Source organism: Oryctolagus cuniculus, chromosome 12 (genome assembly GCF_964237555.1).
Source record: "Oryctolagus cuniculus chromosome 12, mOryCun1.1, whole genome shotgun sequence".
Taxonomy (NCBI): domain Eukaryota; kingdom Metazoa; phylum Chordata; class Mammalia; order Lagomorpha; family Leporidae; genus Oryctolagus; species Oryctolagus cuniculus.
This window is the reverse complement of record NC_091443.1, coordinates 86,324,170-86,350,908: the sequence shown is the minus strand read 5'-3', so window position 1 is coordinate 86,350,908 and position 26,739 is coordinate 86,324,170. Positions and strand designations below refer to the sequence as shown.

Below are 26,739 nucleotides of genomic sequence, written 5' to 3'. Positions count from 1 at the left end.
GTAATGTTTGCTGAATATATGAATGGTTAATTGGATTTGTAAGGTTATCTGCTTTATCATGAAACTTCTTTTCTGATTATAAAAGCAATGAGTTGTAGAAAATTTAGAGCAAGACAAACTGTACAGAATAAGAGAATCCACAATCACAATCCCTAGAGGTAACATCTGTCAATATTTTAAGGTATTCTCTTTTGCCATTTTTTTCCCCACAAAGACTTGGCTTTACGCCTGTGCCATCATATTAAGGGTAACTTTATCATCTTGCACCACTGAAAGGTTTTAGATGGTGGCGAGCAGAGCAATAAGACTGCATATTAGATGGGTCAGAGGGCAAGGGGCTCTGCCTAAGAAAAGCTGCTATAATCTCTAGATGGATGGAGAACAGAGAATCATGAGGTATGGTGCCACCAGGAGAAACCTTTCCAATCGTTCAGGTGAGAGATGACAGGGCCTAGACAAGGCAGTCTCAGGGGTCATTCTGCTGCAAATTCAAAGCTCCTTCAAAACGTTTGTGGAAAATGGAATTAAAAGATAAGCTTACTTCAGTGCAAAGGGGAAAAAAAAAAACTGAAATTCATGCAGTGTTTCTGAAAACACATTTTCCATGAACTTTTTGAAGACCCATCATATATGATAAATCGCAAGAAAAGTCAGAGCCAAAGCAGCAAACATTACTTCAAAAATGTATCAAGTTTTTTAAACTGTATTTTGAGGGGCCAGCGCTATGGCACAATGGGTTAACGCCCTGGCCTGAAGCGCCGCCATCCCATACAGGCACCGGTTCTAGTCCCGGCTGCTCCTCTTCCGATCCAGCTCTCTGCTATGGCCTGGGAAAGCAGTGGAAGATGGCCCAAGTCCTTGGGCCCCTGCACCTGTGTGGGAGACCCGGAAGAAGCTCCTGGCTCCTGGCTTTGGATCGGCACAGCTCTGGCTGTTGCGGCCATCTGGGGAGTGAACCAGCGGATGGAAGACCTCTCTCTCTACCTCTCCTTCTCTCTCTGTGTAACTCTGACTTTTAAGTAAAACAAATAAAAAAAATCTTTAAAAACCTGTATTTGGAAACCAGCAGTATTATAATGTCAGTGAGGAGACAGTGAAGCACTCTTGTTACTGATCAGAGGAATAAGATTGCACATCAAGTGTCTAAAAAGTTTATGCCATTCAGCTTCATAATTCTATGCCTTGAAATCTAAACATATGAGAAAAGTTTCACACACAAAGTATTAAAGATAGTATTATAATAATCAAAGAGATAAAAATAACAAACCAGTGACACAGGTTATGGTTTTTATATAATAATATAAAACCATTAAAATGTGTATCTTAAAGGTTTGAAATAAGATGGAAATTGCTTCAGATGTGCTCCGGAAGCACGTAAGGCTGGACAGTTTCAGCTTTGACTGTGTCCACTAAAGAGAAGATACAGGAAACTCTTTAATGAGACCCACCAAAACGTCACGTGGCTTGTAGTAGGGCTCAGATGAGTCACTCATTGACATGACATTGACATGACATTCCTGGATTTCCCCATGGTCATTTATTTCACTTAGAGCAGAATCTTCTACGGACTTGATTTCCAAAAAATAATTTGAGTACAGTGACAACACTCACCTGGGCTGACACCAGCAGATGAGTCAGGAAAACTATAAGAATGATGTACCACTTCTTCTTCTCACAGCCGTCAAAAAACACAACGCCCCAGAACACGTGCAGCAGCACGACGACCAGCGTCATGAAAGCTGAAAGACAGTTGACCATCAGTGCCCAGTCACACAGGCAACAGACACCAAAGCCCACCCAATGGCCCGCACTGCAGTCAGTGTGAGCAGCACCCAGAAGCAGGGCCTGACACGCGTGCTCTAATGCTGGCTAAAGCAGTGCTTCTGAAGGCGGGAGCGTCCGCAGCAGCGTCTCATGCAGAAGGCAGACTTGTTCAGCGAAAAGCCCGCCTGCGTCTGGCTCCCAAGCAGCTTCCCCAGGAAGTCAGTAAGAGAACAATGAACTCTAACCAGCGTTTCCCCAATTTGCCTTCCATACTACCTGCGAGAGATTTTTCTTAATTAAAAGGAACATCTCCTGTTTATATAAATTTCCTCACTAAAATGAAATTTCTCCTTGGGTCCTTTTTATAAAAGGCCAATGGAAGAACATAATATTAAAATTCATAAGAATTCTCTAATATTCTTCTAAGGCATCAAGCCCTGAATCGGATCAATACCCACAGGGTTTCTATGTGGAATAATGTTACCATGTGTGCTTGTATGTCCTGCATCTCGGGTAACATTCTTTGCTTAAATGTAAGCGAGTTCCATATACTCTGCAAGACTTAACATGAAAAAAGGAAGGCATATATATTTCCCAACTTGGCCACATAAGAAGAAACCACTAACACCCACCAGACTGGCAAAACTTCAAGTCTGACAATTTTCTTTCACACTGCTACTAGAAAAACAATCTGGCATTGCTAATTGAAAGCGAAATTTTATATTCCCTACTTCACGCCAGCAATTCTCCCACTAATCTATATTCTGAAGTAATTTGGGTCATTGGTACCAGGGAACCTGATAGAAACACAAATTGTTAGGCTATGCCCTCCATCTTCTGAATAAGGAGCAGTGGCGGTAGGAGCCCAGGATAGCGCTTAAACAGCCATTCAGATAACTCCAATGCATGGTCAAGTTTCAGAACCACTGCTCTAGAGTATTTCTTACAAATGCGCATAAAGAAATATGCACAAGAATATATCAGTGCTCTGGCGTAGCAGGTAAAGCCACCACCTACAGTGCTGGCATCCCATTTGGGTGCCGGTTTGAGTCCCAGCTGCTCCACTTCCAATCCAGCTCTCTGCTATGTCCTGGGAAAGCAACAAAGAATGGCCCAAGTCTTTGGGACCCTGCACCCACATGGGAGACCTAGAAGAAGCTCCTGGCTCTTGGCTTTGGATTAGCCCAGCTCTGACCGTTGCAGCCATTTGGGGAGTGAACCAGCAGATGGAAAACCTCTCTCTGCCTCTGCCTTTCAAATAAATCAATAAATATTTTTTTTGACAGGCAGAGTGGACAGTGAGAGAGAGACAGAGAAAGGTCTTCCTTTTCCATTGGTTCACCCCCCAGTGGCTGCTGCAGCCGGTGCACCGCGCTGATCTGAAGCCAGGAGCCAGGTGCTTCCCTTATATTTTTTTAAAAAAAGAATATATCAGTGCTCACTTTGTAATATATGTATTTATAATACAAAAATGCCCAGCATTAGCAGAATGAATAAATAAATCATAATGCTTTCACATAATGGAACACTATATGATCTATTTTATAAATGACTTCAACAATACAATGCTGAGTGGAAATAGAAAAATAGACTGGGGGTGGGGTGGGCTTGTGTGACATCAGTTAAGACACTGCTTAGGTCACTTGCAAACCATATCAGAGTGCCTAGCTTCAAGCCCCTGCTTTACTCCCAATTCCAGCTTCTTACTAACGTGCATCCTGAGAGGCAGTAGGTAACCGCTCAAGTAGTTGGGTCCCTGCTACTCATATGGGAGACCTGGAGTAAGTTCTGCTTCCTGTCTCTGTCTTGGTACAGCCTAGCTGTTGCAGGCATTTGGAGAGTAAACTAGCAAATGGGAGATCTATCTCTCTGACTCTCTGACTTTCGAATAAACACAATAATTTTTTTAAATACCATGGAAAAACATGTATTATTTCATTTATATGCAGTCAAAAACATGAATAAAAATATTAAAAAGACACAACTCTTGTGGTTAGAGGAAAGTAGGCTGTTAAATCTGGTATAATGGTGTCATTTTGGTAAATGATGGTAAATATTTTTAACTAAAATAGAAGCAAAGGGAGAGTTTTTAAAACATTGAGGTGGGGCTGGTAACATGGCACAGTGGGTTAAGCTGCCGCCTGCAGCGCCAGCATCCCATATGGGCACCAGTTTGAGACCCGGCTGCTCCACTTCTGACCCAGCTCTCTGCTATGGCCTGGGAAAGCAGTGGAGGATGGCCCAAGTCCTTGGACCCCTGCAACCACGTGGAAGTACCAGAAGAGGCTCCTGGCTCCTGGTTTCAGATCGGCATAGCTCTGGCCATTGTGGCCAACTGGGGAGTGAACCAGCGGATGGAAGACCTCTCTCTCTGCCTCTCCTTCTCTCTCTGTGTAACTCTGACTTTCAAATAAATAAATCAATCTTTAAAAAAAAAATTGAGGTGATGGCAGACTAACTAAAATGATGTATGTTAGTCCCAGTGATGAGCCTGGAAAGGGAAGCGCCCCTGAAGATGGTGCCTGCTGATGTGGAGACCACAGAAGACGCCCAGACGTTCAGTTTTAAAGATTCTCTGTGCCAGAGAGGACCACAGCAGCAACTGGCACAAATGCAAACACTAACACTTCTCATCAAAAAGTGTTCATACTCATAAGGGCTTTATAAAACCAAAATGTCAATCAAACATCAGGAGAACGAATGATACTAATGTGTCATCTGTTCAGCAGCTTATGTTGGTCCTTCTCTCTGTGCATTATTGCTGTGACTGAGACCTTTCACTTAGAATACTAGTCAAGCCTTACAGCTCTGTCACTCAGGAAACACTCTTACTTATGGGATCTTCCACCTATACCTGTCCAAAAGAGCACTATTCCGTCAGCTTTAGGCATGCATCTTTAAGAAACCATCTTTCTTCCAACTTCTATGTCCATTTTTCCTGGTCTTTATTGCCTCCAAAGTCAAGTCTGAATACCATAAACTAGCATTTAAGGGGCTGATGCAGTGTCATAGCAGGTAAAGCACCACCTGCAATGCTGGCATCCCATATGGACACCGGCTTGAGTCCTGGCTACTCCACTTCTGATCCAGCTCCCTTCTAATGTGCCTGGAATAGCAGTAGAAGATGGCCCAAGTGCTTGAGCCCCTCACCCATGCGGGAGAGCCACAAGAAGCTCCTGGCTTCACCCTGGCCCAGCCCTGATGGTTGTGGCCATTTGGACAGTGAACCAGTAGAATGAAGATATCTCTCTCTCTCTCTCTCTCCCTGCCTCTCCTCTATAACTTTCAAATAAATAAATAAATCTAAAACAAAACAAAAAGATACACTTTAAAAATAAACAAACTAGCATTCAAGGCCCTCCTACAATCCAGACCCAAAGTATCCTGACAACATATCCTCTATTCATCTTCAAATCATCTTACAGCACAAAACCCAAACTCTTCTTCACTTGGACTACGCCTCTATGTCTTCTCCTTGTTTTGTAACAGAATCTCTTTTGCCTGAGTACTCAACCCCTAATTACCATCTGTCCCCATTTCATTGCAACCAAAGCTAACATTTATTTAAGATCCAGTTCAGGCCAGTGCCACGGCTCACTAGGCTAATCCTCTGCCTGTGGCGCCAGTACCTCGGGTTCTAGTCCCGGTTGGGGTGCCAGATTCTGTCCTGGTTGCTCCTCTTCCAGTCTAGCTCTCTGCTGTGGCCCGGGAGTGCAGTGGAGGATGGCCCAAGTGCTTGGGCCCTACACTTGCACAGGAGACCAGGAGGAAGCACCTGGCTTCTGGTTTCGGATCAGTGCAGCGTGCTGGCCGTAGCGGCCATTTGGGGGGTGAACCAATGGAAGGAAGACCTTTCTCTCTGTCTCTCACTGTCTAACTCTGCCTGTCGGAAAAAAAAAAAAAAAGAAGAAGAAGAAGAAAAAAAAAAAGATCCAGTTCAAATGTTTTCTCCTCAGTGAATTCTTTCCTGACATTTAACCTCTCCATTGAAAGCAACATATTCAATATATACTCAGTGCACATCTCAAAAGTCTGGCCTGAGGATTATGTGTAGTATCTCTGAAGTCAGGGGCTGGCGCTGTGGTGCAGTGGATTAACACCCTGGCCTAAAGCGCCAGCATTCCATATGGGCGCCGGTTCAAGACCCGGCTGCTCCTCTTCTAATCCAGCTCTCTGCTATGGCCTAAGGAATCAGTAGAAGATGGCCCAAGTCCTTGGGCCCCTGCACCCATGTGGGAGACCTGGAAGAAACTCCTGGCTCCTGGCTTCAGATTGGCACAGCTCTGGCCGCTGTGGCCAGTTGGGAAGTGAACTATCAAATGGAAGGCCTCTCTCTCTCCCTGCCTCTCCTTCTCTCTCTATGTAACGCTTTTGAACAAATAAATAAATCTTAAAAAAAAAAGGAATTGCAAAAATATCAATAAGTGTAACTGTATAAAAAGTATCTCTGAAGTCAGACAATCCTGAGTTGGATTCCCAGCTCCACTGTGTGGCACTGGGAAAGCTATTTAAACTGTCTGGCAAGAGCCTCAGATGATCACTGACATCATAAAAAAAAGAGTGTTAATTGTTAAAGGAACAACAGTATTCACTGTGTTCTTGCTCCCCTATGTATGACCTCTGTCTCTAATGAATTGTAATATGAGAACTGACTACAAATTTTCTCCCCAAACTGTACTCTTCATGTTGTGGGGGGGGGGGGTGCAAATTGTTGAAGTCTGTGCTTAGCATGGAATTGGTCCTCTGTATATAAAGTCATACTAAAGATAATGAAAAAGGAGATGGGAGAGGGAGAGGGAGGTAGGATGGGAGCTTGGGGGGAGTATGGGGGAAAGAACCCCTATATTCCTAAAGCTGTATCTATGAAAAAATGCATTCATTAAGGGCCAGCACTGTGGTTCAGCGGGTTAATGCCCTGGCCTGAAGTGCCGGCATCCCATATGGGCGTCGATTCAAGTCCCGGCTGCTCCACTTCCAATTCAGCTTTCTGATATGGCCTGGGAAAGCAATAGAGGATGGCCCATGTCCTTGGGCCCCTGCAACTGCGTGGAAGTACCAGAAGAGGCTCCCAGCTCCAGATCGGCGCAGCTCCGGTCATTGAGGCCATCTGGGGAGTGAACCAGCGAATGGAAGATCTCTCTCTCTCTTTCTCTCTGCGTCTCCTCTCTCTGTGTAACTCTGACTTTCAAATAAATAAATAAATCTTTAAAAAATGCATTCATTAAATAAAAACTAAAAATAAATAAATAAATACACTGTCTGAACTTCTACTTCCATTATTTCTCAAATAAGGAAAATGCCTCACCTGGTTATGGCAAAAAAACAATGTTGATAAGCTGCAGCTTTTTCTACTTGTAGACATTTTTAAAAGATTATTTATCAGGGGCCAATACTGTGGCATAGTGGGTAAACCCGCTGCCTGCAGTGCCAGCATCCCATATGGGCACTGGTTCAATCCCTGGCTGCTCCACTTCTGATCCAGCTGTCTGCTGTGGCCTGGGAAAGCAGTGGAGGATGGACCAAGTCCTTGGGCTCCTGTGCCCGTGTTGGGGACCTGGAAGAGGATCCTAGCTCCTGGCTTCGGATCGGCACAGCTCCAGCCGTTGTGGCCAACTGGGGAGTGAATCAGTGGATGGAAGACCCTTCTCTCTCTCTCTCTGCCTCTCCTTCTCTGTGTGTAACTCTGCCTTTCAAATAAATAAATAAATCTTTAAAAATATATTTATTTATTTGAAAGTCAAAGTTAGAGAGAAAAGGAGAAACAGAGACATCTTCCATCCAATGGTTCACTACCCAGATGGCCACAATGGCCCAGGCTGAGCCAAAACAAAGCGAGGATCCATGAACTTCATCGGGGTTCCCCCCATGGGTGCAGGGGCCCAAGCACTTGGGCCATCCTCTGCTGCTTTTCCCAGGCTGTTACAGGGAGCTGGATGGGAAGTGGAGCGGCTGGGACACAAACTAGTGCCCATAGGGATACCTGCTTCACAAGCGGCAGCTTTACCCACTATGCCACAATCCAGCCCCAAATGTAGACTTTTTTTTTTAAGATTTATTTTATTTATTTGAAAGAGTTAGAGAGAGGTAGAGACAGAGAAAGAGGTCTTCCATCCAATGGTTCACTCCCCAGATGGCCGGAATGGCCGGAGCTGGGCTAATGCGAAGCCAGGAGTTTCTTCAGGGTCTCCCACACAGGTGCAGGGGCCCAAGGACTTGGGCCATCTTCTACTGCTTTCCCAGGCCATAGCAGAGAGCTGGATCAGAAGAGGAGCAGCTGGGGCTAGAACCGGCGCCCATATGGGATGCTGGCGCTTCAGGCCAGGGCTTTAACCCGCTGAACCACAGCGCCGGCCCCAACTGTAGACATAGTTTAAAAAGATTTTTAAAAACTACTTGTTTGATAAGCAGAGTGAGAGTGAGAGTAAGAAAGACCTAGACTTTCCATCTGCTGGTTCACTCCCCAAGTGGCTGCAGTGGGTGGGGCAGGTTCAGGCTGAAGCTGGCAGTCCAGAACTCCACTCATGTCTCCCAACCATCTCCTACTTTCCCAGGCACAATAGCTGAGAGCTGGGTCAAAAGCAGAGCCGCTGGGTCTTGAAATGGCACTCTGCTATGGGATGACAATGCTGCAAGTGGTGGCTTAGCCTGCTGTACCACAATGCCAGTTCTGAAAAGATTTTTGTTTATGGATTTATTTGAAAGGCAGAATGACAGAGAGGCAGTATCCTCTGGTTCACTCCCCAAATGCCTGTAAGAGACAAGGTTAGGCCAGGCTGGAGCCATGAGCCAGAACTCCATCTGGGTCTCCCACATGGGTTGCAGGGATCCAAGTAGTTGGCTATCACCCACTGCCTCCCAGGTGCATCAGCAGGAAGCTAGAATGGAAGCACAGAGTGGCTGGGGCTCTAACTGGCATTCCCATATGGGCTGCCAAGAAGCAGCTTAATCAGTAATGCTGTACCACAAGGCCTATAGCTACTGAAAACCATAGCTTTTCAATAAATGATAGCTACTATGTGTTATGATCTGCAGATTCAAAGATGAATAAGCCAGGGTCCTTAGTGAGCTGCACTATCAGATAGGAACATGAGGTAAACAGGAACACCACATTTTTCTAAGTTTCCTTGGTTCTTGGCCATATATTAAAAAGGTATTCTTCACTTTCATAGATTATTTCTTCCACTGACTTTGTATTACTCATGCATTTATTTTCTTCCTCCCCTCTTCCATCATTCCATACAAGCACCTGTATTTACTCAGGGTGAGCCAAGCACCGCTGCAGGGACTGGAGCTATCAGAGTGCACAAAACACAGTCCATGGAACCTTGTGCCATCCTTCAGCTTACCATTTTAACACAGTATCTGAAAGGGGTCCCTCAGGCACTTCTTAAAATACTCTGTGTTCTTACTTGACTGCATGTGTATACAGCAGCATTGCTTTCAGGCTGGTTTCAACTGTCACCATAAGCCTTTACTGTCACAGGTGCTGTGCTTGAGCACTGGGTGCACTGTATCTCCTCTACAATTAGGAAGAGGTCACACAGAAACCGAGTCCCGGACACCTGCGCTATTCTGCTACACACATGCAGCTACAGCTACATATAGCTTTGATACTTCTCAGTAGGAAACAGAATCAAGTCCAACTACAAATATTTGTTAATAGTATTTCCAGATTAGTACCTCATAATTACTAAATCTTTTTCAACTTGTGTTCATAAAGTTATGAAAGTCTTACAATGAATCTAACCCTAAAATTAGTTTCGTTCTAGTATTTTCCTTAACAGTAGGGAAAAAATCTCTCTAAGCTAAAATAATATCAAAATTAGCCTACAATCCAGATCAATAAAAGGGACTCCCATAATTTCTAATGTTTTGGAACATTCAGAAAGCAGTGGAAGATGGCCCAAGTCCCTGGGCCCCTGCATCCCAGTGGGAGACCCAGAGGAAGCTCCTGGCTCCTGGCTTTGAAATGGTGCAGCTCTAGCCATTTCGACCATCTGAGGAGTGAACCAGTGGATGGAAGACCTCTCTCTCTCTGCCTCTGCCTCTCTTTAACTCTTTCAAGTAAAAACAAATAAAATCTTAAAAAAAAAAAAAAAAGTCTTCTAAGCCAAATCCTCTTGGGGGAGAATGTTTCAATCCAACTTTTTTTTTTTTTTTTTTTTTTTTTTTTGACAGGCAGAGTGGACAGTGAGAGAGAGAGAGAGAGACAGAGAGAAAGGTCTTCCTTTGCCGTTGGTTCACCCTCCAATGGCTGCCGTGGCCAGCGCACCGCGCCGATCTGATGGCAGGAGCTAGGTACTTATCCTGGTCTCCCATGGGGTGCAGGGCCCAAGGACTTGGGCCATCCTCCACTGCACTCCCTGGCCACAGCAGAGAGCTGGCCTGGAAGAGGGGCAACCGGGACAGAATCCGGCACCCTGACCGGGACTAGAACCTGCAATCCAACATATTTCTAAACAAGCTAAGAGGACACATTTTCTACTTGGCTATGAATATACCCCAAGCACTCTAGCACATAGATTCCTAAGTACCCTCATTTTCACACTTGTCCCTCTCTACATCATTCCTGATATCTACTTTTTCCATCCTTGCAAAAACAATGACCTAAAATAGCAACTGATGCTCATACTGGATCCCTGAGAACAAGGAAATCACTACTATCTGGCTTCCCTTGACAATATCAGAGCATCTCTAATTCATGCTGAGACAGCTAAGAGGTGCTGCTGGGTGGTGGCAGCAGTGGCCAGAGAAAGCCTTCTAACAATCCAAGGCTCAGTGTTCATAGTTCAGAGGAAGGACATGAACACAAATGAGCTTCTGGTTCATTTTTCTAAGAACAGAAAGATGTGGGGTTTCAGGATTCTCTGAAGAGGGAGACTTTCTGTCTCTCTGGCTGCAGAAACCCTCAACATTTCTTAAGAGATCCCCAATCATCTAGCATGAGTAGGAGTCAGGTCCCAGAACTAGCTAATATTTCTGAAAATGACTTTCCCCAATGGATATTTAACTTGAATGTTTTGCTTTAAAAACTGTAAGGCAATTCTGTGACCTGGTTTATTATTATACATAAAACCAAACAAATAATATTCTCCAAGATTAAAAAAATACCCTTTGAAACCAACTCAAATTTTATATGGCAGTAAGAAAGGTGCAGTGGTGTCCCTTAATACTAACAAGATCATAAAGAACATGTCCCAAAAGCAACTTCAATGACTGCAGGTGTTTAAACAGCACTTACCATTTATACTTATGAGAACATTACCAAAGCATGTTTATGAGCTGAATGGAATGCAAAGGGTATGACTTTATGTTTAAAGTCCCCCCAGCAAACACTGAAGAATGATGAGACACTCTCCTCAAATTAACTCATCTCTTAGAGAGTCAGCATTAGGAGCTCCCTTCAATTTGTCCCATCCAGTCTCCCTACGCAATGAAAACACCAATCCTACTTCAAATGCCTGCAGTTTAGGACCTTACTTCATTAAACAGCTGCTGTGGAAGTTCCTTCTGAAACCAAAATCAAGTCTGCCTTCCCTCTAACTCAGTGATTCTCAGTTGTGATGATTTTGCCCACCCCACCCCTCGCCCCGGCAGTCTGTAAATGTTTACTGACATCTGTGGTTATTACAACTGGGGGCCCAGAGCAGAATACTTCTGGCATCTAGTGGATAGAAGCCAGGGATGCTGTTAAATATCCTATGCTATGCACGGCAGCACCCAGTGCTCCCACCCCAACACCCCCCCACCCAACAAAGAATTACCTGGCCCCAAATGTCAAGGGTGCTGAGGCTGAGAAACCCTGCTCTAACTCCTGCTTGTTGATCCTAGGAAGGCTCTTTGAAGAAACGCAACTCTTTTGTTTTTCATATGTGGTATATTAAGAAATATTTGAGGGGCCAGTGCTGTGGCATAGTGAGTTAAGCCACCATCTGCAGTGCTGGCATTCTGAGTGCCAGTTTGAGTCCTGGCTGCTCCACCTCTGATCCAGCTCCCTGCTAATGTGCCTGGGAAAGCAGCAGAAGACGGACCAAGTGTTTGGGACCCTGTACCCAAGTGGGAGACCTGGAAGAAGCTCCTGGCTCCTGTCTGGCCCAGCTCCAGTCGTTGTAGCCATTTGTTGAGTGAACTAGTAGATGGAAGATCTCTCTAACTCTGCCTTTCAAATAAATAAATAAATCTTTATTTAAAAACTACATTTGAAACTTCCTGTATTAACTACTGTCCCCAAAGCGCTGTGCTAAAACTATTCAAAACTCATTGGCTACAGTTGCTACTGGGAGCATGGTGCCCCAGGCAGTGCTTGCAGGAGCCTGTGGTACAATTTGCTCAGGGGAACTGACCTTCAGGCTGCAGGCAGTGGATGGGGGCTCTCAGGATGCTGTTACTTCCCATTAATGCTTCATGGACATCAGGAAATGAATTAAGACCTTGCCATGTCGGTCTCTGGTCTGAAATAGTTTCAGTCCTATCAGATTTACCTTTTCTTTAAATGTCTGCTCTGAAACCACCTACTCCTGACACCACGTATAAAGCAAAACCAAGCCCCCAAGTAAGGACTTGAGGATTTAACTGGAAATTGAGGTCCGATCTGTAGTTGGAAAGAAAAAGACCCAGAATTATCCCAGAGAAATAAGTGGCCTAAGCAACTGGAAGGATGGGACTGTACCAGCTAAGATGAGGGAGAACGCAGGGCTGCACCACCTCAGAACTGCTGTCCCACTGTCTTTCTGTTCCTCTTGAATTTATGATGAGAAGTCAGCAGTTTTTCAAATTGCTGCTCCTCTAAATGTGAAGAGAAAGCCCCACTAGAGATGAAAAACCAGTTTACCACCTGAAACAATGGGCTTTAATCTCAAGAAAAAAATATCCAAGCGTAAGTCTTTAAGGATGACTTCAGAAAAATGAAAAAGGTCATCAAATCCAACGGGTCTACCCTTTAAGGTTGATTAACTGCTCAAGAGAATTCCAAGATTTCCAAATACTTATGCATACAGTAAGAAAAGTGAGGTTCTGGGAAGTAAAATCTTCCAGGAATAGTGTTGGGAAAATGTGCGTACACTAAGGAAACAGGTTACAACATGAACAGTTCTCCGAGAAGTTGTGTAATGCAGTGGCTGTGACGTGAACATTCTGACTCTCTTTAGAAGAGGGGTGGAGAGGCAGACAAGCGATCCCAGGAGTGAAGAGCACCCTTGGGGTGAAGTCAGCACAGAACAGGTCAGCAATTGCTAAACACCAGCACCTCTCCCCAGCACAGTTACAGAGCTATGCGGGATCAAGGTGTGACTGATGAAGAAGGCTAAACTGAGCAGGAAAGGTGAAGATGGCTTGGTTTTATTCACTTTGAAGTGATAAATTTTGTATGCGGTGGGCACACACACACACACACATACACACACACAAATACGTATTCCTACGGGGTTAAACATAGAAATACACCATTCTGGAGGCCGGCACTGTGGTGCAGTGGGTTAAACCACTATGTGCAGTGCTGGCATCCCATATGGCCCAGATGTTCCACTTCTGACCCAGCTCCCTGCTAGTCTGTCTGGAAAGGCAGCAGAGGATGGCCCAAGCATGTGAACCTCTGCACCCACATGGGAGACCCAGAAGAAGCTTCTGGCTCCTGGCTTTGGCCTGGCCTAACCCTGTTCTGGGGTGTGAACCAGTAAATGGAAGCTCTCTAACTCTGACTTTCAAAAAAAGGAAAAGAAAAGAAACATACAATACTGGATGATGTCTGAAATATGTGACTTTGTCTAACACAAAGCATCTTCACAGAGTAGTATCCTGCTTATCATGGCTATGGAAAAACACGTCTGTGAGCCCGGCACTGTGGCAGAGTGGTTAAGCCTCTGCCTGCAGCGCTGGCATCCTACAGGGGCACCAATTCTAATCCAGCTGCGCCTCTTCCAATCCAGCTCTCTGCTGTGGCCTGGGAAGGCAGTAGAAGATGGTCCAAGTCCTTGGGCCCCTGCACCTGCATGGGAGACCTGGAAGAAGCTCCTGGCTTCAGAGTAGCACAGCTCCAGCCATTGCGGCCATCTGGGGGAAGTGAACCAGTGGATTAAAGACCTCTCTCTGTGTCTCTCCCTCTGCCTGTAACTCTACTTCTAAAGTAAAATAAATAAATAAATAAGAGAGAGAGAGAACCTCTGAAATTTAAGATAAAAAAATGGAACCCCTCAAAACTGCAAAAATTAAAGGCAGGAGAGGATGAAGAAAATAAGGGTTGTTTCACACATGAAGAAGAAAGAAGGCCTACAGAGAACAGTGTAGAAGACATTTGATTCCTTGAACCGAAAGGCCGTCAGCAGAGGAACAAAGACTGGCCACACACCCATGGTGAGGAAAGACACACCAGTGACTCAGAAGGTGGTCTGGAACATATCCACGGGAACATTAGCTAGAGCCACAGCCTGTGTCGTTCTTTCAGCCAGATTATGACACAGTACACTGAGGTATTTCTACACTGACGCCTGTGACATGCATACTTTACAATACGGCACAGGCTACTAGAGTCTGCCATAGCCCAAGGTTTCATGAAAGGACATTCCAAGAAGAAAAACTTTCTATTCTGTCTTCTGAGAAGCTTGAAAGAAAGACTAATACCCTATTGATATAAAGAAAACAGAAAACAAGGGGCAGTGCTGTGGGGTAGCAGGCTGAGCCGCTGCCTGCAGCACCAGCATCCCATATGGCAGCAGCATCCTGGCTGCTCCTCTCTGATCCAGCTCTCTGCTGTGGCCTGAGAAGGCAGTAGAAGATGGCCCAAGTCCTTGGGCCCCTGCACCCATGTGGGAGACCTGGAAGAAGCTCCTGGCTCCTGGCTTTGAATCAGACTGGCACAGGCTGTTGAGGCCATTTGGGGAGGGAACCAGCAGACGGAAGACCTTTCTCTCTGTCTCTCCCTCTGTTTGTAGCTCAATCTCTTAAATAAATAAACTTTAAAAAAAATATATATATATATATTTGACAACAAAATTGATGACAGAAATAGCATACAGGAACAGCGTATCACACTGTGGCAGCTGTGATAACTTATTATAAGAAATAAGGATTATGATCAATCCAGGAAAGGATAAAAATTTTGGATTAAACTCTATTGTCAGTCATTTTATTTGTATCATTAAGAGATGTTATACATATTTTCTCTGCCACCTTGGTATTTGGTAACACATGTACCGAGATAGTCATGCTTACAAAGATTTTTCTTTTTGTTTTTCTAAGATTTATTTATTTATTTATTTGAAAGACAGAATTAGAGAGTGAGAAGCAGAGACAGAAAAAGAGATCTTCCATCCACTGGTTCATTCCCCAAACAGCTGGGGCTGGGCCAGGACGAAACTAGGAGCTTCTTCCGCGTCTCCCACATGGGTATCAGGGGCCCAAGGACTTGGGCCATCTTCTGTTGCTTTCCCAGGAGCATCAGCAGAGAGTTGGATCAGAAGTGGAGCAGCTGGGACTGAACCTGGTGCCCATGTGGTAATGCCAGCACTGCAGGAGCTGGCTAAACCTACTAGGCCACAGCACTGCCCTCATGATTTTCATTTTAAAGTTTCACATTTTAAAAAACTGCCAGGTTGTAGATATTATTCTTAAAATGCTACACAAAGAGAAATTCAGGGCTGGTATTGTGGCTCAGTGGGTAACTGTGACACCAGCATCCCATATGGGTACCAGTTAGTGTCCTGGATTTCCAATCCAGCTCCCTGCTAATGGCCTGGGGAAAGCACTGGAAGGTGGCCCAAGTGTCTGGGCCCCTGCCACCCATGTGGGAGACATGGATGAAGCTCCTGGCTACAGCCTGGCCAGCCTGGGCCATTGTGGCCTTCTGGGCTGTCAACCAGCTGATGGAAGATCTCTCTCTCTCTCTCCCCTTGTAACTCTTTCTTTTTTATTTTTTAAAGATTTATTTATTTATTTGAAAGTCAGAGTTACACAGAGAGAGAAGAGGCAGAGAGAGAGAGAGAGAGAGAGGTCTTCCCTCCGATGGTTCACTCCCCAAATGGCCACAATGGCCAGAGCTGTGCCAATCCAAAGCCAGGAACCAGCAGCTTCTTCTAGGTCTCCCATGTGGGTGCAGGGGCCCAAGGACTTGGGCCATTTTCTATTGCTTTGCCAGGCAATAGCAGAGAGCTGGATTGGAAGTGGAGCAGCTGGTTCTCGAACCGGCGCCCATATGGGATGCCGGTGCTTCAGACCACAGCAGTAACCCATTGTGCCACAGCACCAGCCCCATAACTCTGACTTTGAAATAAATAAATAAATATTTTACAAAGAAAGAAAGAGGGGATGGCACTGTGGCATAGAAGGTAAAGCTGCTGCTGTGTAGGTGCAAAGTGTTGAAATCTTTACTTAGTATAGAGTTGGTCTTCTGCATATAAAGATAATAAAAAATGAATCTTAATGAAGAATGGGATGGGAGAGGGAGTAGGAGGTGGGATGGTTTGCGGGTGGGAGGGTGCTTATGGGGGGAAGAACCGCTATAATTAAAAAGTTGTACTTTTGAAATTTATATTTATTAAATAAAAGTTTCCTATTACAAATAAGTAAAATGACTAGCATATGTTATCAAAAAAAAGAACATTGCCTAAAAAAAATCTATAAAAGTTTTGGGGATGTTTAAAAGATAAAGTACCAGATACCGTTTTTTATTGAGTACTAGTTAGACATTTTTCTCCTAATGTATAAAGGAGGCAATTCAGAGTAATAAACCTAGGTTCCACACAGAATTACGGAAATTATTTTGCCTAAATGTTTTTTCATCTTGAGAACCAAATCTCTATTTTAATACTATTGTTAGTCTTTTTTTTTTTTTTTTTAAGATTTATTTACTTTCTGTTCCCTCCCCTCCCTCAAGGTTCCCTGTGCATTGGGAGCAGGAAGCACTGGCACAGGGTGGAAGCTGGGGCCACGGTGAGTCACTCGCTGCTGCTGGTGGAGACGGTGTACTGGAACTGTGCTGGGGCCGCAGGAGGGGACAGACCGGCCACGGGGTGCTCGCCTGGCTCTGCTATGATTCCCTGGTGCTGGAAGCCCCTTTTGTCTACTTGTCTTGGGTAGGAAATGTTGCAGACCCTGACGTCTTGATTGGATCTTTATGGAAAGAATATGACAAAGTGGATAAAAGATGGCTTTATTTTGATCCAACCATTTGTCTTGGGAAATTCTGACTCTTGTCCTGGATGGGGATCTGGCATTGTTCCTCATCCATGCCACAGAGAAATATTACTGGCATCCCCTGCAGATCTCCCTGTGCATGTGCGAGCTGTACAGTGGCTGGATGACCTTCCTCACTCAGTGGCTGCTCGGAAGCCCCAACCTCAACACCGGCCATTGAATCCACTTTTGGGTCTATCTGGTATTCATTAACAGTGTGTGGACTGTTACTAGGGCAATCATGGGTAGAACTCAAGAGAATCCATCACAAAACCACCAATGTAGGGGAAAAGATTTGGTGAATTTGCAAAATCATAAACACTATTATATTAGTTTATGAGCTGGAATGGATCAAACCTTTTTGTTTGACTGAAACATTACACATTCCAGGCTTAACTTTTTTTTTTTTTTTTGCATTCTTATTCCTGAACAACCTGTTTCAGGTTTATTTATAAGGTAGCAAATTTTTGTTGTTTCCATTTTTATTTTTTAATCAAATGGCAATATAGGGAAATTTTTAATTTCTTAACATAACCTGTTTAAATGTACATTTTACAGCTGTTTTTAATTGTTCCCCATGAATGAAACCAATTATCCTAGAATATGGTATAGAGTGTTATATTTTTTATCCAAAATTTTAAAAAAAAAATTTATTTGAGAGGTAAAGTTACAGAAAAAGAGGAGAAACAGAAAGACAGATAGCCATCCACAGGTTCACTCCCCAAATGGCCACAACAACTGGGGCTGGGTCAGGCTGAAGCCAGGAGCAAGGAGCTTCTTTTACATGTCCTATGTGGGTGGCAGGCCCAGAGACTTCAGCCATCTCCCTCTGCCTTCTTAGGCACGTTAGCAGGGAGCTGGATCAGAAGTAGAGAAGCCAGGACTCAAGTCTGCACCCATATGGGATGCTGGCACTAAAGGCCGTAGTTTAATCAGATACACCAAAGCACCAGCCCCTATTAGTCCATTTTAGAGTTTATAAAACACTTAAATATATATATTTCCTAAATAAATTTTGCTTAATTACTAAATGACAGGCATGATTTTTGCCCTTTCTGAAAAGAGCAAGAAACTGAAGGTTAGATGGAGTACCACACTCCCTCTGGTCAACCTTTATCTCCAGCCAGCAGGGAGGACTCCTCCCTCCACCTGGGACATTCTTCCCTGACAAACCCCTTCCTTAACCCACCTAGCTATTACGTAGCCTTTCATTACATCTCTATTCAAACCACACTTCCTCTGTCAGCTGTGCCCAGCTTTCATTTTTCAGAAGATTTTTATTGAGTGCTATCTAGAAACAAAGGACTCCACCAGGTGCTAGGGATACAGCAGCCAACAAGACAAGATGGAGTCTTGCCCTGTGGCTTAGCACCTCACTTTCAACAAGCTACATCAGTCAGTTCATCACAACAGAGGTAAATGCCACGCAGGCAAAGTGCTGAACCATCCATGAGGGACTCGGAGCCTGTCCTTGTATTCTCAAGGCTCTCCCACCTTGTAGATTGATCACACTGCATTGTAATTGGTTGTTTGTCTTTATTCTCCTTCTATGTACGGAATTTGTACATTGTCTTTATTCTCTTTCTATAAGTAGAATGTACAGACATTAACTAGGATGTATTTTTACTGTTTGATATAACACCCACTTAATAAAAATAATTAGTTGAAGAATGAATGGTTAAATAACCAAATGAATTACCCAAACAACTAAGTTAATAAGCCAAGGTAAGACTTGAACTTAGGACTCCAATTTCCACATTTTTATCTCTATACAGTTTTACCAAGAAAGAGCAATGATTCTATTAAAATTTAATGCTAGCCTACTATACAAGTACAAATATTAAAAATTAACTTATACATACACATTATTTATAAACTATGCCTGCCTGTAAAATCTGTTTACCCACAAATATCTTAACACACAATTAACTGAAACAGATATAATAGTCAGTGACCCAGTATTCTTTGTTTATTCTGCCATCCTAACTTGGCTAATGATATCAAGATATGTTATACTGAACATGGAACTTTTCCTTAAATTCACAGAAATTACAAATATGATCTCCCAAGTGCTAACAAACCTAAGAAATCATATGAAAACAGTCTAGCTCACTAAAGGGAATTAGCACCATCTAGTGAAAGAACGTGGCAAAACTCAAATAAAAAAAAGATTGCTTAACAGTGAAACAGACTGTATAAGAAAACAGAAAGCCGAAGGGGCAACACCTCTCATGATTATGCTTTATTAATTTTTATTAGACTGTAGTGGATTTACTAATATTACATCTCTTTTAAAACCTAGCACTCAGTACAGTATGCTTAAAAATGTGCCAGAAATATTATAATTACGGAATATTTAAAAGAAAGATAATTCGCTATGTTGGAGGCAACACTAAGTATGACCACTGACATACTTTCCTTGTAGCCAGATAAATGAAAGGGTCTTAAATTTATCCTGCATACCTTGGAAAGCCAAAATAGTTTTGAAATGGGAAAGATTTGTTAGGTAGCAGGATAAAAGAAGTTTCACACAGAAAGTGCAGTGTGCACAGGAGACTGATCAGCTGGGAGATGCTGTTAGTGACCCAGACGGGAGAGGCCAAGGCCTGAAGTGAAATGGGAACAAAGGGTCCCTTGAGAATTGTGTCACTGGGCTGGGATCACTGTGACATGCAGGACATCTCTGTACTGCAACAGTATGTTTTCATGGGTCACACTCCTATCCTTTCTGCTATTGTATTAAAGGAACACTTATTCATTTTTTTGGTCTGATTCCTCTACACAGGGTAAGCTCCTCGAGGAGGTTTATTATAGATGTTAAATAAATAATTATGTAATTGAAACAATGTGCACATGGGATCACCTACTTCAGTGGCATAATTGTCATGGAGATAACTAAATATATAATGGGGTTCTCCCTCTATTTTTAAAGAATCTTCTTGTGGATAGGAGAAATCTTGTTAATTATGTGCATGTTACCAACTCAAATTTATGATTGCTGCAGCATGACAATTTTTAGCTGGGGGATGAAAAAACCATTTGAAATGAGTTGGTCCTTCTATATCACATCTGTGGATAAAAACATCAACTCATCTATTATCTTTTTCTCCTTCAATTTCAAGCTTAAATTATACTGCCTATCCTCAAAAGGCACCAAAATGATAAATTAATGATTAGGGCTTCTACTGAAGATAAGTATAAAATCATAAAACCAAAATGCATATGGCCTATAAAAATTCACTTCTAAAATTTCAACCATACAGAAATACTGTTAGTATAGTCCAATAAAAGTAAATTTTAGGCAAGCTAAATTCCACTCTAAAATCCTAAAGCACTCTAACATTTTTATTTTCCTAGGTTCTTTACATCACAGTGGCTAAAAGTATTTTTCCAGTAAAAGATGTACCATAAATTTCTATTCACTTGTATTCCTAAGTCACTGAACTCCAGTAAAGGTGATCATTTAACAAAAAAACCTGAATATTCACACCTATGAGACACATACCTGAATTAAGGAAGAACTGAGGAGAATCTCCATGAATGCCCACTGTGCCTGGCCCCAAGGAGTCCGACAGGGTATTCACAAAGGAAAATACTCCACTCATGATTCCAAAGCCCAAGCCAGAAACTAAAGAAGAAAAACACTGTTAAACCCTTTTCCTGCTAGGATTTCTCTTCAAATCAGATCCCGAAAGACTAGGAAGCACTACGCATCTGCTGCCGTTGAAACGGCAGACACCTGGCTCTGGAAAGGCATGCTTGGCTAAATGATGAGTGCAGGGAGAAAGGGTAGGAGAAGAAATGAATAATGGAACACAACAGAGAAATAAATGAGAGAGATCGAGAAAGGCACAAAAGAAACAAGTGAGGCAAGGGGCTATGATGCTGAAGTTGCCTTTATTTATGAGAGCAGAGTCAATAAAGCTTGATGGCTTGGAACAGGAGCTGAGTTGGGCAGCTGTGTATGAGAAGGGATGACCCCTAAGCCAAACTGGAGTGACTCAATTTAGGGATCTAGGCCCAATCTTTACACATAATTCTGAAAGAATAATACACAGAGGTATCAACTACATCACTATGAAGAGTCCTCCCAGTTACAGCCAAAGCCATGGTAGCTATCCAGAGAAAGGAACAGTTAATCACTTGGAAACTGGTAGTTCACTACCGTGTATGCTCCAGTTGATATTTAAGGAAATGCAGATAAGGATCAGTAGCAATCACTTTCCTTTACGGAAGGAACCAGAAAAGCTGGGAAAGTAAACAACAGACTAAGGCAGTAATAAAATATTGTTTGAAGCCTATAAACATTCAAAATATGAAAATGATTTTTATGCCAATTCTGAGTTTGTTATGAAACCATGCAGTTTAACTTACCATAGGCCAGCAGTCGCATGGAGGGCACTGTGTCATCTGGGTTGATACTCTTCAAACCTTCACTGGCTTTTCTAAAACAAAACCACACATGCAATTATATTTGTATCGGCCTATCTGGAAAGAACACAGGCAACTTCAAATCCAGACACTGAGAGTTTGTTAGGTTACGCTCTTAATACACAATCCATTGAAACATAACCCTAGAAACTTTCAATCAATTAAAACCAACCAGAAGTTCCAACCAACTTTTATCTGGCTTTCACGATAAAAGAAAAATAGAAGTAAGCAAGCCATCAAGAATTGAGTTTACTAAGAAAAAAAGCAAAACTGATTACTTTCTTAATAATAAATACTTATTTCAATAGCCCGTGGATCGATCACTATGCATTTTTCCTCTTTATCTTCATATCCATTTTGTTGGCTTTTGTTCTCTACTCCCCCAGGGTTAGCCTTGTTTTCCCACCCTCCCTTCTACCTTCCATGCTACAGATCCCAGTTGTGCTCATCCTGCAATGGTTGGTAATCACTAATCTCTCTTTACTCTTGAATCCCACAATATTGATGATCTGAGCTCTCTTACGGGTACTGAACATCATGTTTTTATGATTCCACAATATTTTATGTATTTGTTTTATATCTCTAATTAGGCTGCAGGAGAGAAAGTAGTCCGATACTTCCATGTACCCTGTAGAATAAAACGCTTATCCTTGGGAGAGAAGTGAAAGGACAGAGTACTGTTCATGAGGAAATGCATGATCTCCACAGTGATCTTATCCAAGCTGCTGTCACGAACAACTCACAAACTGGCCACACCCCAGGCAGACGTGTCAGGAAGGCTAAATGTGCCGCCACCCTCAGTACTACCACCCCTTGCTGGCTAAAAAACTCTGCAACCATGTGAGATGTTGACTCAAAGAATACTCAAGTTATACTTCCCGGAGAGTATATTTAATAAAGTAATAAATGAATCTGAACATTACAAAATTATTTTTCAGCAAGTGCTGAAAAAAGAAGTTAGATAACTCTAAAAATGGACAAATTAATCAGAATATACTTATTTCTGGGCATTGTGTTAACCTAAACTTCAAGGTGTACATATTCTTTACAGTTGGCCTACTCATCACACAAATAGTCACATCACTGATTAAATTAAGGCAATGTGAGATTCCACTAAGCCAGTAATAAGCATAATGAGGAGGATTCTTTGCTTCTCTAGACTCAAAAGGGACAACATGCCATTTCCATGTTCTCTTCTATAAGCGTTGTTTGATAGCCAGGACATGAGCCAGAAATTTAAGTGACTGCTTTCTTCTTTGGAACAGTCATCAACTTAAATATTCAATTTTCTTAAATAAAATTATCTGTCATAGGGATTTTAAAGGCTAATTAAAGCTTATAAGTCGGGACCAGTGTTATGATGTAGCAGGTAAAGCCACCACCTGCAGTGCCAGCATCCCGTAAAGGCACCAGTTCCTGTTCCAGCTGCCCTACTTCCAATCCAGCTCTCTGCTGTGGCCTGGGAAAGCAGTAGAAGAAGGCCCAAGTGCTTGGGACCCTGCACCTGCATGGGAGACATGGAAGAAGTTCCTGGCTTCAGATCAACTCAGTGCCAGCTGTTACCACCATTTGAGGAGTGAACCACCCTCTCTCTTGGCCTCTGCCTCTGCTCTAACTCTGACTTTCAAATAAAAATAAAATAAAGTCTTTAGAGGTCAGCGCTGCAGCATAGCAGGTAAGACTGCTGCCTGCAGTGCCAGCATCCCATATGGGCACCAGTTCAAGTCCCAGCTGCTCTACTTCTGATCCAGTTCTCTGCTATGACCTGAGAAAGCAGTAGATGATGGCCCGGGGCCTTGGGCCCCTACACTCATGTGGGGGACCCAGAAGAGGCTCCTGGCTCCTGGCTTTGGATCGGCGCAGCTTGGGCCGTTGCAGCCAACTGGGGCGTGAACCAGCAGATGGAAGACCTCTCTCTCTGCCTCTCCTTCGCTCTGTTTAACTCCTTCAAGTAAATAAATAAATCTTTAAAAAAATTTTTAAATCTTTTAAAAAAACTTTTAAAAAAAGCTTATGAGACATATAGAATAGTAAGAATAATCATCAAAAAAACTATCAACACTTATATGGTTGAATCAATGAATTTCACAGGAATTTTGTTTAATATTAATTGTTCAGTAATGATATTTGGTATAATGAAGTATATTAAACTTATAAATTCAACAGTGTAATAAACTTCCTCATCTTATGTAATGGAGTTAGTGGAAGGAAAGGTTCTGGCACTAACAGTTCCCAATGCTAAATTAGGAAGTAAGAAAGTACAAAACATGATCAGCTTCCGGGTGTACTTCTGTTTTACTAAAGTGGAAATGTCTTTGTTTGCATTTGTTATTGTGTCTCTAAGAACAAAAAAAAAAAAAAAAAAAAAAGAAAGAAAACTGCAATTTTTAAACATAAACTTTGAAAAACAACTGGTGAATCCCACCATCTTTCATGTTTCTTCCATTCTTTTTTGAAGATGTGGGGCTGGCATGTATAAGAAAGGGAGAGTAGCAAACATAAAATAAAAATAAATACACCATTTTAGAAATGTTTAAAAATAAACATGCCTCTTAAAAATGATTTTCTTAATATTTTTCTATAAATGGAAGTTTTCCTAAAATTACCAAAAATTATATAATATTTATGAGCGCATTATAAGAAAAAATTGAATTAAATTACAAATGTATTTGTACAGGGGCTGGCATTGTGGCACAGCAGATTAAGCTGCTGCCTGCAATACCTCTGGCATCCCATTATGAGTGTCAGTTCGAGTCCTGGCTGCTCCACCTCTCCAATATAGCCCCCTGTCAATGTGCCAGGGAAAGCCGTGGGGGATGCCTCCAGTGTTTGGCCCCCTGCTACCCATGGGAGACCTGGAAGGAGTTCTGGGCTCCCGACTTTGGCCTGGTCTAGCCCTGGTCACTGCAGGCATTTGGGGAGTGAACCAGTAGATGGAAGCTCTCTGTGTAACTTTGCCTTTCAGACAAATAAATCTTTTAAAAGAATTTATTTGTACAAATAGAGAAACCTGTAGTATCTATTTTAGGCAATACAACTTGTATTTTTTTTCTATCTTTTTAACTGACATAGAGTAACTTGCACATATTTACAGTGTACAATGTGACATTTTAACACATGTATACAATGTGTAATGACAAGATCAAGGTTATCAGCCTATCTTTCACTTCAGACATCTGTCATTTCTTTGGAGAACATTCAAATCTCCCCTACTGGGGCAGGCATCTGGTCTGCAGGTTAAGACACTTACGTCCCCTCTGGGAGTTGCCCGAGTCTGATACTCAGCTTTGGCTCCTGACTCCAGCTTCCTGCTACTGCAGACCTTAGCAGGCAGTGGTGATGGTTCCAGTAACTGGGTTTCTGTTACCTATATGGGAGACCTGGACAGAGCTCCTGGCTCCCCACTTTGGCCTGGCCAATCCCTAGCCCTTGTGGGCATTTGGGGAGTAAACCAAATTTGCCATTTCTCAAATAAATTTTTTTAAAAATTTAAATCCTCTCTACTAGCTGTTTTGAAAGACTCAACTAATCATTTTCAACCAGGGTTACCTTACTGTGCTACACAGCATCAAGTTATTCATCCTTAGGGCAAGTACTGTGGCACAGTACTTAATCAAGCCATGGATTGGGACACTGGCGAGTACGTTAAGCTTCCACCTGAGGTGCCGGCATCCCATACAGGTGCCAGTTTAAATCCTGCTGCTCCACTTCCTATCCAGCTCCCTCCCAATGCACCTGTAGAAGATGGCCAAGTGCTTAGGTCCCTGCACCCATGTGGGAGACCTGAAAGAAGCCCCTAGCACCTGGCTTTGGATCAGCCCAGCTCCAGCCACTGCAGACATTTAGGGAGTGAACCAGCGAGTAGTGGAAGACCTCTCTAACTCTGCCTCACAAGTAAATCTTAAAATAAATAAATAAATAAATAAATAAATAAATAAATAAATAAATAGAATGCCTGCAGTTGAATCCAACCTCTGCTTTGGATCCAGCTTGCTACTAACGCACATCCTGGAGGGCAGCAGATGATGACTCAGAGTTTGGGTCCCTGCCACCGAGGTATGAGACCCAGATGGACTTCCGAGTTCCTGGCCCAGCCCTGGCTGCTGCGGGCATTTGGGAGTGAATGAGAAGATAAAGGATCTCTGTCACTCTACCTCTCAAACAATTTAAAAAAAATCCTCCTCTCAAACTGTACACCTCTGTATCCATTAACCATCCTGATTTTTAAAAATTAGAATAGGAAATGCTACCATTTGTGCAAGGCTCTGCCAAACTGAAAGTTATAAATTATTCATTCAAGCCCAGGGCCGTGAGGTAGAAGGTTAAGCCTCCACCTGTAGTGCAGGCATCCCATCTAGGCGCTGGTTCACGTCCCGACTGCTCCACTTCCTAGCCAGCTCCCTGCTAATGGCCTGGAAAAGCAACAGAAGACGGCCCAAGTCCTTGGGCCCCTGCACCCACGCGGCAGACCCAGAAGTTCCTGGCTCCTGGCTTCAGATCGGCCCAACTCCGGCCACTGCAGCCATTTAGAGAGTAAAAGATGGAAGATCTCTCTCTCTTTCTCTCTCTCTCTCTCTCTCTCCCCCCTTCTGTCTGTAACTCTGCCTGTCAAATAAGTAAATAAATCTTGAAAAAAAAAGTATAAAGCACCTTCTTAAAAATAAGCAGATAAATTAATCATTTATTCAAGAGGAGTGACTGTTCTTAAGGCCATGAAATAAATTAGACTGCAATGATGTTTTGATTCTTTATATTTATAAAAATCACTGCAAATCCCCCATATTTTAATCTTGGCACCAAATTCAGGTAGCAAAAATTGCATTGAGACAGTACTTTAAACTTAAACAATTACTTTGGCAGTAGAGATGAAGTACTAATTAAGCCAAAGCCCCTTTATTTGAATGTAGTGTAGCCTAAGAGAGCAATTTAAATGCATCTATATAAATATCCATCATGAATAAAGTACTATAATTCTCAAACTTGTTTAACACAGCTGTAACATCCAGGATTTCTAAAATTCGCTACTAAAATGTTGTAGAATATTCCGAAGGCTTGTACAAGAGCCATTTTCCAAATGCAAACAAAGGCACTTGGTCACTCTGTTTTGTCCTACGATCTGTTTACAAATTGCCAAAGGTCCTTTCAGAGAAGCAAGCCTGGTTTCCCCAGGAGACCAAACGGGCTTCTCGGAACTTCCTGGCATGCTGGCTGTGGACTGATAGCCTTAATTTCTTCCTCCTGTGGCCCTACTCCTTTCCTGCCCCATGTTTAGGTTATGGTCCTTTAAAACTACAGGTTAGTGCCAAGAGACAGCCATTTCAGGTGGAAACCATGAAGAAACAAGGTAGAGAAGAACAGCAGATGCCCATTAAGGAACTC

The 26,739-nt window shown here is 42.9% G+C and overlaps 1 protein-coding gene across 5 annotated transcripts in view; it reads right to left on the bottom strand.

The window, feature by feature from the left end:
- Window positions 1-26,739, bottom strand: part of APH1B (aph-1 homolog B, gamma-secretase subunit) — a 43,349-nt gene that overhangs the window by 10,714 nt on the left and 5,896 nt on the right. For 3 of the 5 annotated variants that reach the window (XM_008268926.4, XM_051822338.2, XM_051822341.2), the window contains 3 exons: window positions 21,304-21,374; window positions 20,435-20,557; window positions 1,612-1,739 (listed from right to left, as the gene is read on the bottom strand). In XM_008268926.4, coding sequence (XP_008267148.2) covers window positions 1,612-1,739; window positions 20,435-20,557; window positions 21,304-21,374 — 322 coding nt within the window. The remainder of the gene's footprint in view (window positions 1-1,611; window positions 1,740-20,434; window positions 20,558-21,303; window positions 21,375-26,739) is intronic. The other 2 variants (XM_070054334.1, XM_051822339.2) reach the window with 2 other exon arrangements.